Source organism: Stegostoma tigrinum, chromosome 39, assembly GCF_030684315.1.
Source record: "Stegostoma tigrinum isolate sSteTig4 chromosome 39, sSteTig4.hap1, whole genome shotgun sequence".
In the NCBI taxonomy this organism is placed as follows: Eukaryota; Metazoa; Chordata; class Chondrichthyes; order Orectolobiformes; family Stegostomatidae; genus Stegostoma; species Stegostoma tigrinum.
The window spans coordinates 7,462,515-7,478,127 of record NC_081392.1 but is presented as its reverse complement, the minus strand read 5'-3'; the positions used below and the strand labels follow the sequence as shown (position 1 = coordinate 7,478,127).

General features: G+C 49.5%; 1 protein-coding gene across 1 annotated transcript in view; it reads left to right on the top strand.

Moving 5' to 3' along the window:
* The first annotated feature begins 5,412 nt into the window (after nt 1-5,412).
* LOC125447681 (heterogeneous nuclear ribonucleoprotein U-like protein 1) overlaps nt 5,413-15,613 on the top strand; it is an 89,098-nt gene continuing 78,897 nt past the window's right edge. Inside the window, exon 1 of the mRNA XM_059640996.1 lies at nt 5,413-5,846. Coding sequence (XP_059496979.1) covers nt 5,636-5,846 — 211 coding nt within the window. The 5' untranslated portion in view covers nt 5,413-5,635. The remainder of the gene's footprint in view (nt 5,847-15,613) is intronic.

Sequence of the window (15,613 nt, the reverse complement as noted above, 5' to 3'; positions counted from 1 at the left end):
CCCTAACCTGTTCTTCCTCTCACCTATCCCCTCCTCCCACTTCAAGCCCCACCTCCATTTTCTACCTACTAGCCTCATCCCGCCTCCTTGACCTGTCCGTCCTCCCCGGACTGACCTATCCCTTCCTTTCCTCCCCACCTATCTTCTCCTCTATCCATCTTCAGTCCGCTTCCCCCCTCTCCCTATTTATTTCAGAACCTGCTCCCCAACCCCTCTCTGATGAAGGGTCTAGGCCCGAAACGTCAGCTTTTGTGCTCCTGAGATGCTGCTTGTCCTGCTGTGTTCATCCAGCCTCACACTTTGTTATCACGGATTCTCCAGCATCTGCAGTTCCCATTATCTCTGTTTTCTGTGTCCTATCTGTTTGGAGATTGCTGCACATAGAGAAAGGAACTAATAAAGACTTCCAATAATGCCTTACTCAGGTAAGTATATGAAGGCAGAATATACCAGACAAATTGGTCAGTGCATTGAGTATAGGAGTTGGGAGGTCTTGTGGTTGTACAGGACATTGGTTAGGCCACTTTTGGAATGCTACATTTGATTCTGGTTTCCCTGCTACAGGAAGGTTGTTGTGAAACTTCAAAGAGTTCAGAAAATATTTACAAGGATGTTGCGAGAATTGAAGTGTTTGAATGATAGGGAGAGGCTGAATAGGCTGAGGCTATTTTCCCTGGAGTGTTGGAGACTAAGGGATGACCTTATAGCGGTTTATAAAATCATGAACGGTCTGGATAGGGTGAGTAGCCAAGGTCTTTTCCCTGGGGTATGGGAGTCCAGAACTAGGCTTAAGGTGAGAGGGGAAAGTTTTAAAAGGAATCTAAGGGGCAACTTTTTCATGCAGAGCGTGGTGCATGTATGGAATGAGTTGCCAGATGAAGTGGTGGAGGCTGGCACAGTTACAACATTTAAAAGGCATCTGGATGGCACATCAATAGGAAGGGTTTAGAGGGATATGTGCCAAATGCTAGCAAATGGGACTGGATTATTGTAAGATCTCTGGTTCACAAGGACAACTTGGACCAAGGGGTCAGTTTCCATGCTGTATCTCTCTATGACTCTATACCTGGTACCAAGCAATGGCCAGATCAGATAATCTAATTTAAAATTGGATGCCTAGCTACCCTGTGCTTCGGGGGAGGGGTTGGGGGTAAAAGAGATTATTCAGCCTCTGACCTGTTCTTGTAGCCATAGTGTTTACATGGCTGGTTCAAATGTGTTTTCTGGCTGATGGTAAATCTAGGATGTTGACAGTAGGGATTCAGTACTCAATGCTATTCAATGTTAGAGGGAGAAGGTTTGATACTATTTTTGTTGGAGAATGATATGATGATTACCGGCTACTTAAGTGGGCAAGTGTCATTTGTGTCACACATCAGCCTAAGACTGAATGTTGTTGATCTCTTGCCTTGTGCTTCGGTATCTGAGGAATTGTGAATGGTATGAAAAATGCGATCATTACCAAACATACCCACTTCTGACCTTACATTGAAGGTAGGGGTCATTGAAACAAGTGAAGCTGGTTTGGCCTGGAACTTTATTATTCTGAGGAACTCTAACAGTGATGTCCTGGAATGGAGATCATTGCCTCCAGCAACCCTAGCCAATTTTTCTTTGTATTAGGTATGACTCCAATGAGTGGATAAATTTCCCCTATTCCAATTGTTCACCTCATTTCTTTTTTGATAGTTAAATCAAGGTTGCAATGAGATCTGGAACTGAGTGGCTAGCGCAGAATCTAAATTGTGTAAGTGAGTGGATTGTTCCTGATCAAGTGCTGCTGGATGTCACAGGATTGCTGACTGAGAGTAGACTGATATAGCAGAAAGTGGATGGATCGGATTTAGTTCTTTGAGAAGGTGACCAAACAGGTAGATGAGAGTAAACCGGTTGATGTGGTGTATATGGATTTCAGCAAGGCGTTCGATAAGGTTCCCCACAATAGGCTATTGTACAAAATGCGGAGGAATGGAATTGTAGGAGATATAGCAGTTTGGATGGGAAATTGGCTTTCTGAAAGAAGACAGAGGGTGGTGGTTGATGGGAAATGTTCATCCTGGAGACCAGTTACTAGTGGTGTACCGCAAGGGTCAGTGTTGGGTCCACTGCTGTTCGTCATTTTTATAAATGACCTGGATGAGGACATAGAAGGATGGGTTAGTAAATTTGCAGACGACACCAGGGTCGGTGGAGTTGTGGATAGTGACGAAGGATGCTGTAGGTTGCAGAGAGACATAGATAAGCTGCAGAGCTGGGCTGAGAGGTGGCAAATGGAGTTTAATGCAGACAAGTGTGAGGTGATGCACTTTGGTAGGAGTAACCGGAAGGCAAAGTACTGGGCTAATGGTAAGATTCTTAGTAGTGTAGATGAGCAGAGAGATCTCGGTGTCCATGTACACAGATCCTTGAAAGTTGCCACCCAGGTTGACAGGGCTGTTAAGAAGGCATACAGTGTTTTAGCTTTTATTAATAGAGGGATCGAGTTCCGGAACCAAGAGGTTATGGTGAAGCTGTACAAAACTCTGGTGCGGCCGCACTTGGAGTATTGTGTACAGTTCTGGTCACCACATTATAAGAAGGATGTGGAAGCTTTGGAAAGGGTGCAGAGGAGATTTACTAGGATGTTGCCTGGTATGGAGGGAAGGTCTTATGAGGAAAGGCTGATGGACTTGAGGCTGTTTTCATTAGAGAGAAGAAGGTTGAGAGGTGACTTAATTGAAACATATAAAATATTCAGAGGGTTAGATAGGGTGGATAGGGAGAGCCTTTTTCCTAGGCGAGCACAAGGGGGCATAGCTTTAAATTGAGGGGTGAAAGATATAGGACAGATGTCAGAGGTAGTTTCTTTACTCAGAGAGTAGTAAGGGAATGGAACGCTTTGCCTGCAACGGTAGTAGATTCGCCAACTTTAGGTACATTTAAGTCGTCATTGGATAAGCATATGGACGTACATGGAATAGTGTAGGTTAGATGGGCTTGAGATCGGTATGACAGGTCGGCACAACTTCGAGAGCCGTAGGGCCTGTACTGTGCTGTAATGTTCTATGCTTTTTGTGACACAACCTACCTAGACAATTTTCCACATTGTTTGGTAGGTGTCAGAGCTGTGCTAGAACAGTTTGGCAAGAGACGCAAATAGTTCTAGAGCACAAATATTCTAGCTACAGGGCCTTTGTTGGAAATATTATCATTGTATGCTGTATATTACTCATTTATCACTGAGTGAAAAAAAATTGAAGTTTACTATGTGCGATGCTGGATAACTCAGGGAAAGGGTGGGATGCATCATCCACTCAGCACTCTGCCTGGGGATAGTTGTAAACATTCTAGCCTTGTTTTTTTCACACTGACATACTGGGGTCCACTGATATTGAGAACGAGGACATTTTTACAGCGTCCTCCTCCAGTTATTTAATTGAGCACCAACATCATGTCTGAATGTGGCATGGCTGCAGAGCTTCAATCTGGCCCATTGGTTGTGGCGTGACTTGGCTCTGCCTATATTGTTCTGTACTTGCTGTTTGCATGTTAGTCCTGTGTAGTGGCTTCACCAACTTGGCACCCTGTTTTGACTGTTGGTGCTTCTGTTTTATTTTTCTATGATCCTTTTTAAAGTAGAGTTGGTCTTGCGGCTTGACGGCAATGGTAGAGTGAGGGATATATGGGCCATGCGGTTACAGATTGTTGAATGAAAGTCTGCTACAGCTGATGGCTCAGAATGTCTCTGAGATGACCAACTTTTGAGCTACTAAAGCCGCCCTGAATTAATTCCAGTTTTCAAGTGTCAGTAGCATACAATACAATGGAGGATATCCCAGTGTGAAGACAGGAATTCGGCCCCAGAAGGACTGGACTCTGATCGCTCATCTGTGACAAGTCTGTGGCACAGTTCTCCCAGATAATGAGAGGCATTCACTTGGGAGGCTGTTTCTTATTGTTTCCAGTGTGAAGGCTAATGCTGGGTGATCTGTTGTTATTCAGCTTTTGGTGGTAATTTTGAATGATGGTTGCTTGCTAGATTTTTTCAGAGGGTATTTGAGAGCCATCCAAAATCACATGTTGGCCAGGCTAAGCAAGGACAGCAGATTGCCTTCCCAGACTATCTTTGTTGATCAGAGCTTTGAATGCAGATTGTTGAAGAGGCCACTTTGAGTACTGTTCACAGTTCTGGTCACCCTGCTATAGGAAGGATATTAATAGGTAGGAGAGAGTGCAGAATAGATTTTCAAGGATGTTACAGGGACTGGAAGGTTTGAGTTATAGGGAGTCTGGATAGGTTGGGATGCTTTTCACTGGAGTATAGGAGGTTGTGGTGTGACCTTATCGAGGATTATAAAATCGTGAGGGTTATAGATAAGGTGAATAGCAAGGTCTTTTCCCTAGATGGCTTATTTGAAAGGGGAAATATGTCAGTGACCTGAGGGGCAAATATTTCACACACACAATGGTTCATATGAGGAATGACCTGCAGAGGGAATGGTAGATGCAGGTGCAGCTACAATATTTAAAAGACATTTGGACAGGTACATGAATAGGAAAGGGTTGGCGCAAATGCAGGCAAATGGGACTAGTTTCATTTGGGGAACTTGGTTAGCATAGACAAGATACACTGAAGGGTCTAGTACTGTGCTGTATGACTCTAAGGAGCATTAGTGAATCAGATGAGGCTTTAGGACAATCTGGTAGTTTCACCATTATTATTGTGAATTGACCATTTTATTTCAGGTTTATTAATTAATAGAATCCAAGTTCCCCCGGATCCAGGAGTGGCATGATCCTTGAGTCATTGTAAATACCTGTGGTTTATTGGTTTAGTGACATCACTACTGTTCAATTATCCCCCATTTTAATATTATTTACTTGTAAAATTTTAGTTATGGATTTTTTAAAAAGTTCCTTTATTAGATGTACCTCTTTAACAAAAGTGAAGAGTTTTTTTACATCTCTTGGGACTTCACTTTCATCCCTATTGAAAAATATCCTTTTCCTTTGGTGTAGCCGAATGGTTTTGATTGACATTTGAACAGCCCATTCAGCTTTCGAGATAATCGGGAACGCTGTTGTCCTATGGTAGTAGCGGATAGAAGTTGGAACTTGGACTCCGGATGTTGATTGGGCCTTTGGGCACAGAGCCTACTCTCCTCTAAGGCCGAATTTTATTGGCCAACCCGCCCATACGCACACCAGGGCCTCCAAATTTGACTCCCCTTTCAAGCTGCGGGGAAGCTAGGCCAATGAGAAGCGGTGACTCAAAGCAGCAGCGGAAGCAAGGGGCAGGCCGGCTGCGAGACGGCTCCTGATTGGCGATTTGGTAACAGCAGGCGCATTGTGAGCAGCTGATGACCAATGAGGAGCGCGGAGAGAAAAGTGGGTTTGGCTGCGCCTGGCGCCACCAAAGTGGGTGCAGGGAGACGGCGGCCATTTTGTTTCGTCAGACGCCGCGGCAAGAGAGAGGAATTTTCTTTATAGAATCCAAAGTGTCCTTTTTTTTACCTTTTGCCAATCGGTTGGAGCAGTGCACTTATTATATTTTTTCCTTCACGTGGCCTCCCACATTACTAAGCCGCTTTTTTGGTTGGTGGTGGGGCATTTTTAAAAGAAATTGAGAAAATAGTTTTAATTTAAATAAACGGGAATGAGTTCGCTGGACGTGCGGAAACTAAAAGTGAACGAGCTCAAGGAGGAGCTGCACAGACGCGGCCTTGACACAAAGGGCCTCAAGGCGGATCTGCAGGAGCGGCTGCAGGCAGCTCTGGACCGTGCCGCTGACGAAGAACAAGAAGCAGCCAAAGCCGCCGCCACTGCCGAACGGCAGCGACAGGAGGAGGCGGAGAGAGCGCGGGCAGGTGAGGCCTAGGCGTGCATGCGCGGAGCTTCCGGCAGGTAAGCCGGCTGTGCGCAGGCGCGGATCCCGCCCACGGACTCACCTTGAAATGGGGAGGGAGGGGACGACTGGAGTGAGATATTCTCGTTGCATTCGGTCGCTGATCTCATCTATTTCCTCCCCCTTTTAAATTACTCGACTGTTGGCTCTCAACCCATAATGCAATAGAATCTGCAGTTAAAATAAAACAAAGAACTGCGGGTGCTGAAGGTCTGAAGCAGAAGTTGCTGGAGAGATTCAGCGTCTGTGGAGAGAAAGCAGTTCTGAGTTTCGACTCCAGTGAATCTGCAGTTATTTCTGGATGGAAGTCTTTGTGTTTTCAAGAGGAATCATCTAGTTGTTTGATTTCCTGGAAAGACTTATGCCCCATTTTAGCTTTTAGTAGACTGCATTTGATTCTGAGCTTATTTACAGAGTCTTAAGAAGCACGGCAGAACGGCTGTTTCCCCCCTTCTAGTAGCCTGACATGTGCTGGAAACAGATTCCATAGTTGGCCTTGAAAGAGAATTTGATATGAACCATAACTAGAATCTCTGTAGCGAGTTTTGAGAACATTTGTAGCTCAGGTTGAGGTTCTGGATAATAAAATGTGAGGCTGGATGAACACAGCAGGCCAAGCAGCATCTCAGGAGCACAAAAGCTGACGTTTCGGGCCTAGACCCTTCATCAGAGAGGGGGATGGGGAGAGGGAACTGGAATAAATAGGGAGAGAGGGGGAGGCGGACCGAAGATGGAGAGTAAAGAAGATAGGTGGAGAGAGTATAGGTGGGGAGGTAGGGAGGGGATAGGTCAGTCCAGGGAAGACGGACAGGTCAAGGAGGTGGGATGAGGTTAGTAGGTAGCTGGGGGTGCGGCTTGGGGTGGGAGGAAGGGATGGGTGAGAGGAAGAACCGGTTAGGGAGGCAGAGACAGGTTGGACTGGTTTTGGGATGCAGTGGGTGGAGGGTAAGAGCTGGGCTGGTTGTGTGGTGCAGTGGGGGGCGGGGACGAACTGGGCTGGTTTAGGGATGCAGTAGGGGAAGGGGAGATTTTGAAACTGGTGAAGTCCACATTGATACTATATGGCTGCAGGGTTCCCAGGCGGAATATGAGTTGCTGTTCCTGCAACCTTCGGGTGGCATCATTGTGGCAGTGCAGGAGGCCCATGATGGACATGTCATCAAGAGAATGGGAGGGGGAGTGGAAATGGTTTGCGACTGGGAGGTGCAGTTGTTTGTTGCGAACTGAGCGGAGGTGTTCTGCAAAGCGGTCCCCAAGCCTCTGCTTGGTTTCCCCAATGTAGAGGAAGCCGCACCGGTTCAATTCGTCCCCTCCCCCCACTGCACCACACAACCAGCCCAGCTCTTCCCCCCCACCCACTGCATCCCAAAACCAGTCCAACCTGTCTCTGCCTCCCTAACCGGTTCTTCCTCTCACCCATCCCTTCCTCCCACCCCAAGCCGCACCCCCAGCTACCTACTAACCTCATCCCACCTCTTTGACCTGTCCGTCTTCCCTGGACTGACCTATCCCCTCCCTACCTCCCCACCTATCTTCTTTACTCTCCATCTTCGGTCCGCCTCCCCCTCTCTCCCTATTTATTCCAGTTCCCTCTCCCCATCCCCCTCTCTGATGAAGGGTCTAGGCCCGAAACGTCAGCTTTTGTGCTCCTGAGATGCTGCTTGGCCTGCTGTGTTCATCCAGCCTCACATTTTATTATCTTGGAATTCTCCAGCATCTGCAGTTCCCATTATCTCTGAGGTTCTGGATGTGAGTTTGCTCGCTGTGCTGGAAGGTTAGTTTTCAGACGTTTCGTTACTTTTTTTTATTTGAAAAAATATACTTTATTCATAAGATGTACAAAAAATAAAACATTTATACACCTACCCAGTCATGCAAGTCGCTCCGGGTTACCCAGGGGGTACGTACACCAACTAAAGGAAAAAAAACAAACAAAGAAAAAAAAAGCAAAGAAAATACCCCGGCAGCCGTCACCCCGCACAGTCCCAGTTGGCTCCCTGACCAGTTGTGGAAGGCACCAGCTGGGTCCAGTTACCAGATAGGGCCCTTTTTTCTATTCTGGATGAGGGGTTTCATACTGTGGTCTTTCCCCACCGCGCCTTGGCGGCGGCTGCCCCAAGCTTTAGCACGTCCCTCAGCACGTAGTCCTGGACCTTGGAGTGCGCCAGTCTGCAACATTCGCTCGGGGTCAGTTCTTTCAGCTGGCAGACCAGCAAGTTGCGGGCAGACCAAAGAGTGTCTTTCACCGCATTGATGGTCCTCCAGGCGCAGTTGATGTTGGTCTCGGTGTGCGTCCTGGGAAACAGCCCGTAGAGTACAGAGTCCCACGTCACGGACCTGCTCGGGACGAACCTCGACAAATACCAATGCATCCCCCTCCAGACCTCCTGCGCATAGGCACTCTCCAGAAGGAGGTGATCAACAGTCTCGTTCCCCCCCGCAGCCACCTCAAGGGCAGCGTGCGGTGGCGCAGAGATTCCGGACATGCATAAAGGATTTCACTGGCAGAGCCCCTCTCACCGCCAGCCAAGCAATGTCCTTGTGCTTGTTTGAAAGTTCTGGCGATGAGGCATTCTGCCAAACGACTTTGGCAGTCGGCGTGGGGTACCACACGACGGGATCCACCCTCTCCTTTTCCCGAAGGATCTCGAGGATACTGCGTGCTGACCACTGCCTGATGGCCTTGTGGTCAAAGGTGTTTCCTTTCAAAAATTTCTCCACGAAGGACAGGTGGTACGGAACGGTCCAACTATTCGGAGCATTCCACGGCAACGAGGCCAGGCCCATCCTTCGCAACACCGGGGACAGGTAGAATCTCTGTAAGTAGTGACACTTGGTGTTTGGGTACTGAGGATCTACGCACAGCTTGATGCAGCCATACACAAAGGTAGCCGTCAGGGCGAGGGTGGCGTTCGGTACGCCCTTTCCCCCATTTTCCAGGTCTTTGTACATGGTTTCCCTGCGGACCCGGTCCATCCTCGACCCCCAACTGAAGTGGAAGATGGCCCGGGTGACTGCAGAGGCGCAGGTCCAGAGAATAGGCCAGGCCTGCACCACATACAACAGTACCGAAAGCCCCTCGCACCTGACAACCAGGTTCTTACCGCGATGGAAAGGGACCGGAGCATCCACCTGCCCAGCTCCTGCTTCAATATGGTGATACGCTCCTCCCAAGTCTTAGTGCATGCCCCAGCTCCACCAAACCAAACACCCAGCACCTTCAGGTGGTCTGTCCTGATGGTGAAGGGGATGAAGGAGCGGTCGTCCCAGTTCCTGAAGAACATGACCTCGCTCTTACCCCTATTGACTTTGGCACCCGAGGCCAGTTCAAACTGGCCGCAGATGTCCAACAGCCTACTCACCGACCGACAATCGGTGCAGAAGACGGCGACGTCGTCCATGTACAGGGAGGTCTTGACCTGAAGGCCTCCGCTGCCTGGGATAGTCACACCCTTCAGGCTCACGTCCTTCCTGATGGAGGCGGCGAAGGGCTCCACACAGCACACGAACAAGGCAGGAGAGAGCGGGCAGCCCTGCCTGACTCCAGATCTGACGGGAAAACTGTCCGATTCCCACCCGTTGATCGAGACTGCGCTAACGATGTTGGCGTAGAGCAGCCGGATCCAATTGCGGATGTCCTCCCCGAACCCCAATTTGGAGAGGACGTCCCTCATGTAAGCATGAGAGACCCTGTTGGAGACCTTCTCCTGGTACAGGCTGACGAGTCAGGTGTCCCCCCACCTGTCCTGTATGTAGGCGATCGTATCCCTAATGAGCGCGAGGCTGTCAGCGATCTTCCTGCCCGGCACAGCACACGTTTGGTCAGGGTGAATCACCGACTCCAGGACAGACCTGACCCGGTTGGCTATGACCTTGGCCAGGATTTTGTAGTCCACGTTCAAAAGTGAAATGGGACGCCAATTCTTAATTTCTTCGCTCTCCCCCTTCCTCTTGTAAATGAGGGTGATGATGCCCGTCCTCATGGACTTGCACATTTCCCCTGCCCGAAGCGCAGTATCGTACACCTCCAGCAGGTCCTGGCCGACCAGGCCCCACAGAGCGGAATACAGCTCGACCGGTAAGCCGTCACTTCCGGGAGTCTTATTCCTCTCCAAGGACTTGAGGGCTCTGGTGTGCTCATCCAGGAATATTGGCCGGTCCAGCCACTCCCTCGTGCCGTTGTCTAAGACCTCCATGATAGACGACAGGAACGACTCGGAGGCCGTGCTGTCCGTGGGCTTTGTGTCGTACAGTCCGGTATAGAAGGATCTGTTGATCCTCAAAATGTCGGGCCAAGACGACGTCACCGAGCCGTCGTCCTCCTTCAGCCGGCTAAGCACAGAGCTCTCTTTGTGCACCTTCTGAAAGAAGAAACGCGAGCACGTCTCGTCCTGCTCCACGGAGCGGACCCCGGACCGGAAGATTATCCTGGAGGTCTCCGCGGCGAAGAGCGAGGCTTGCTGGCCCCTCACCTCGCGGAGGTCCTCCGTGACATCGACCCCCATCAACTGCAGAAGGAGCAGGTTCTGCACCCTTTTCTGGAGTCGCGACAGCTTTCCCCGCCTCTCTCTTGCCTTCTGAACATCCTTGAGGACAAAGAACCTCTTGATGTTCTCCTTCACTGTCTCCCACCAGTCGCCTGGAGACTCAAAGAGGGGTTTCACGGTTCTCCAACTGGCATACTCCCTCTTAAGCTCCTCGACGTTCCCTGGGGTCAACAGAGTCGTGTTGAGCTTCCACGTCCCCTTGCCGGCCGGCTGGTCGTCCTGTAAGTGACAGTTGGCCAGCAGGAGGCAGTGGTCAGAGAAGAACACCGGCTCGACGCTGGTGGACCTGACCGAGAACGTCCGTGACACAAACAGGAAGTCTATCCTTGAGCGGATAGACCCGTCTGGCCGCGACCAGGTGTACCTCTGCTGCGTTCCGTCTGCAGGGGTGCTGAAGACGTTGAGCAGCTTGGCGTCCTTCACCGTGTCCATCAGGAATCTGGATGTGACGTCCAGTTGACTCCCCCCACCCGCTGTCCCCACGCCGGATCTTCCATCTGCATCAATGATGCAGTTGAAGTCTCCACCTAGGATGACCGGCCGGACGTAGCCAGCAGGGGTGGAAGCCGCTGCAGGACGGCCAACCGCTCACTCCGTACCGCTGGGGCGTACACGTTGATCAGCCTCAGGGGAGCGTTCCCATAGGTGATGTCAGCCACTGGGGGGCGACCCCCCACCACCTCTTGAACTTGAGAGATGGTGAAGTTGCGCCCCCGCAGCAGAATAGCCAGGCCCGAGGAGCGACAGTCGTTACCCCCCCGACCAGATCGAAGGCCCACAGGTCCAGGCGCCGGACCATTTCCCGTACCTGCCGATGTGCGGTATCCCGCACTCCTGCAGAAACAGGAGGTCCGCCTTGATGGTGGTCAGGTAGGCCAACGTAGACACACATCTTGCGGTTGACTTGACGCTGCGCACATTAATGCTCGCAACTCGTACCCCCATTATGGGCTGTGACCGCAGTACCCTCCCCAAGTCCAACGTCCAGCCCCTCCATCTGTCCCTGCATGCCCATTGCCCGGGCTAACTGCTGGACGCTCTCTGGGCTCAGGAAACCGACGGTGCTGCCTTCCGGGTGGCATCCCCCTGTCAGGGGTGCGGAGGCAGGAGGGTCCGGCTCCGGGTCAGGCTGGGGACGCGCTGTTTCCCCTTTCCCGCCCGGTAGTCCCGGGGGGCCCTCCAGTGCTCCAGCGGCACTTGACTGGGTGTCGGAGGGAGCCTCAGGATGCCTCCCGTCACCTGGAAGCGGGGTGCTGCTTTCCTTCCCCCTCGAGATCTTTAACTTCTGCTTCGGGTGGGCCCTCTCTGAATCCCCCTCGTCAGAGGAGCTCTTATAGCTCCCCTGTAGCTGCCTCTTCCGGCCTGATGGTTGCAGTTCCTGGCCCCGTCGACGCACCTTCCTCCTTGCTTTCCGGACTGTTGTCCACTCCCCTGGGTCGCCTGTCGCCGCCTCCATCGACTCCGGGTTGTCGGCGGGGCGGGGGGATCGGAGCCTGCAGGGGCGCTTTGCTGGCCTCGGGCCCATCCTGCGGGGCTGGGCCCTCCTGCACATTAGTGGGGTCCTTGCTGGGCCCTGGTGCCTTCCTCTCCTCCGGGGGAGCTGGCCCCGCATTTCCCCTGCCGGCGACCTGGGCGTAGGTGGTCCCCCGCCGCAGGCATGTCCTATAGAGGTGGCCCGCTTCCCCGCAAAGGTTGCAGCTTTTCTCTTGGGGGCAATCCTTTGCAAGGTGTCCCTCCTCCCTGCAGTTCCTGCAGATGGTGGCTTTGCAGTCGGCTGCCACGTGACCTGACCTACCACAGCCATGGCAGACTTTAGGTTGCCCTGCATAGGTCAGGTAGCCCCTGATCCCGCTGATCGCGAAACAAGACGGTGGGTGTACGACATTCCCATCCGCGCCCATCCTCAGCGTCACCTTGACCTGCCTCTTACTCGTCCAGATGCCAAAGGGGTCCATGATGTCAGTTAGGTCCCCTTCCACCTTCACGTACCTTCCGAGGAAGGTCAGGACATCAACTGCTGGCACATGTGGGTTGTACATATGTACAGTCATCATACGGCTCCTCTGCGCTGGCATCACAAACAGCGGGACAGCGGTCAATACAGAGAGGGGGCCCTCACCTCCTTTCTCCTTAAACCTCCAGGAAGCGCTCGCAAAGCTTGGCACTCGTGAAGGTCACGTCGTAAAAACCTCCTCCGGGGAAATCCTGCAGGCAGTAAATGTCCGCAGCAGCGAACCCACAACAGTCCACCAGGACCCTCTTCACGAAGAAGGTGCAATCCACAGGTGCACATTCATCCACCTTCTTTACAGAAACACGGATGGTGTTCCGGACCCCCTGTCCTGGGGCACGAGCACTTGCCGCAGCCATCGTTGCAGGTTGGCTGCTCCCCTGAACCAGCGTTAGGCCGAAGCCAGCATTAAGATCCACTGGTCGCAAGGGTGCACAGCCAACCCGACGTCCTCCTTTCACCTCCAAGACAGCGCCCCCCTCCTCTCGGTCCACAAGAGAGTGGGTCTTTATTTTGTTCCAGATGTAATCTGGTTCACTGAGCGTGAAGGTTTGATCCAAGATATTTTGTCACCATTCTAGGTAACATCAACAGTGAGCCTCCGACGAAGCACTGGTGTTATGTCCCGCCTTCTATTTATCTGTTTAGGTTTCCTTGGGTTGGTGATGTCATTTCCGGCATTGGTGATGTCATTTCCTGTTCTTTTTCTCAGAGAATGGTAGATTGGCTCCAAATCAATGGACAAACATCAACAACTCCATCCACAAACACATTGGCTCCAAATCAATGTGTTTGTTAATGGAGTTGTTGATGTTTGTCCATTGATTTGGAGCCAATCTACCATCCTCTGAGAAAAAGAGCAGGAAATGACATCGCCAACCCAAGGAAACCTAAACAGATAAATAGAAGGCAGGACATAACACCAGTGCTTTGTCAGAGGCTCACTGATGATGTTACCTAGAATGGTGACAAAATGTCTGAAAACTAATATTCCAACTCAGCGAGCAAACTCACATCTAGAATCTCTCTTCCCCAAAGCCATGTATACCTGGTGGATCAAGTAATCAGACAGGCAGCAGATGAACTTTGTAAAAGGACAAAAGTAGTTCTGAGGAAGGATTGCTGGACTTGAAACATTAATTCTGATTTCACTCTGCAGATGCTGCCAGACCTGCTCAGCTTTTCCAGAAATTTCTGTTCCTATGGATCTGAAAGAGAGTTTTGGCTCCTGTCCTTCACTGATTTAATTCATCCCTTTTGGATGAATTGTGGCACCTGTCAGCTATGCTATGATGTGGTCATTCAGTCCTGCGATTGTGCAGTCAACTGACAGCAGTGTCCATGACAATCAAACATTATGGAGTTTCACAGCTTACTTCTTGTTGAAATTGGCAACTGTTGTGGCAAAGTTAGAGCAACTTGTCCTCATTTTTTTTAAGGAACCTCCACTTTGACAACTTCTTAAACACACTGTTCCTCTGATTTTGGTCTTGTGTTTCCTGTAATTCTACCACTCCAGTCAGTTGGTCTCGTTGTATCTTCAACTGAAAAGATTGTGAAGTGTGCAATTCTCTCTGCAAAGTTCTTTGGCTCTCCACTTGGAGTCACACAGATATACAGCATGGAAACAGACCCTTTGGTCCAACCTATCTTTGCTTACCAGATATCCTAAATTAATCTATTAGACCATAGACTGTAAAACGTAGGAGCAGAAATTAGGCCATTCAGCCGATCGAGTCTGTTGCACCATTCAGTCATGGTTGATAAGTTTCTCCCATTCTCCTGCTTTCCTCCCGTAAACTTTGATACCCTTGACAATCAAGAACCTATCTATTTCTGTCTTAATTATATTCAATGATCTGGCCTGTACAACCTTCTGTAGCAATGAATTCCATAGATTCACCACTCTCTGGCTGAAGGAATTTCTCCTTATCTGTGTTCTAGAGGGCCTTACCTTTGCTCTCAGCTTTGCCCTTGAGTTCTAGTCTCTCCTGCCAATGGAAACGTCTTCCCACTATCCACTCTGTCTAGGCCGTTCAGTATTCTGTAATTTTCAATTAGATACCCCCTTATCCTTCTAAATTCTGTTGAGTGTAGACCCAGAGTCTTAAAACATTCCTCCAATGGTACGCCTTTCATTTCTGGGATTGTTTTCGTGAACCTCCTTTGCATTAGGCCCATATCCCTCTCAATCCTTCCTATTCATATACCCATCTGGATGCTTTTTAAATATTCTAATTGTACCAGCCTCAACCACTTACTCTGGCAGTAAATTTTATACACTCAAAACCTTCCATGTGAAAAAGTTGCCCCTTGGGTCCCTTATGAATCTTAACCACCCCCATGTCTTAATGTTTCTTTTTGCTCAGTGTCAGTTTTGTCCATTTACATACCTCTGAAGCATTTACATGGACTTTTCGTTATATAAAAACAACTTGTATGCATGTAACTTCTTGTGCAGGAAATAACAATGATATCAGGAGAACAAACTTGCAACCTGTTGATAAAAGAGTATTTTAAAGCAGCAGGTTTTTAAAATTTGACTCTGGCATCCAGATAGGTTGGGGTGAGGTGGCTTGTGATTAGTGATTTCTGAAGAAGTGTCACATTGAACTGGAAATGTTAACTCTGTTTCCACCCTGATAGATGCTGCCCAGCTTGCTGAATTTCTCACTCAATAAATGCGAGATACTGCGGTTGTTGGAATTTTAATTAAAGAAGGAGAAACTCATTAGGTTTGGCAGCATCTTTGGAGAGAGACAGTTGATCTGAATCCAGTATGATTTCTTCAGAACTGCTGCTGGATTTCTCCAGTATTTTGTGTTTTTATTTCCAAAATGTTGGATTAAAACTAGTGTTGCTATACTTTGATCAGGTTTACATTCAGGTAAAAAAACTTTGGATTTGTGAAGCTTTCTGGCTGCCAGAGGTAGTTTCAAGGCCTTTTCCTTCAATCAGAAGAGGTTGTAGGAAAAAAAAACTGCTGCTGGTGGACAAGGAAATCTTATAGCCAATCTGCCTTCCCTACCCTAGTGGTTATGGTCAAATTGTTGAACAAAATGTAATCTCACAACTACCTTGAAACTATTTGGCTGGGTTGAGGAATTTAAGCTTTGATTTATTGGCATCCTTTTCAGCAAAATAATACTTTCTGTGTTTTAGTCATCTTGA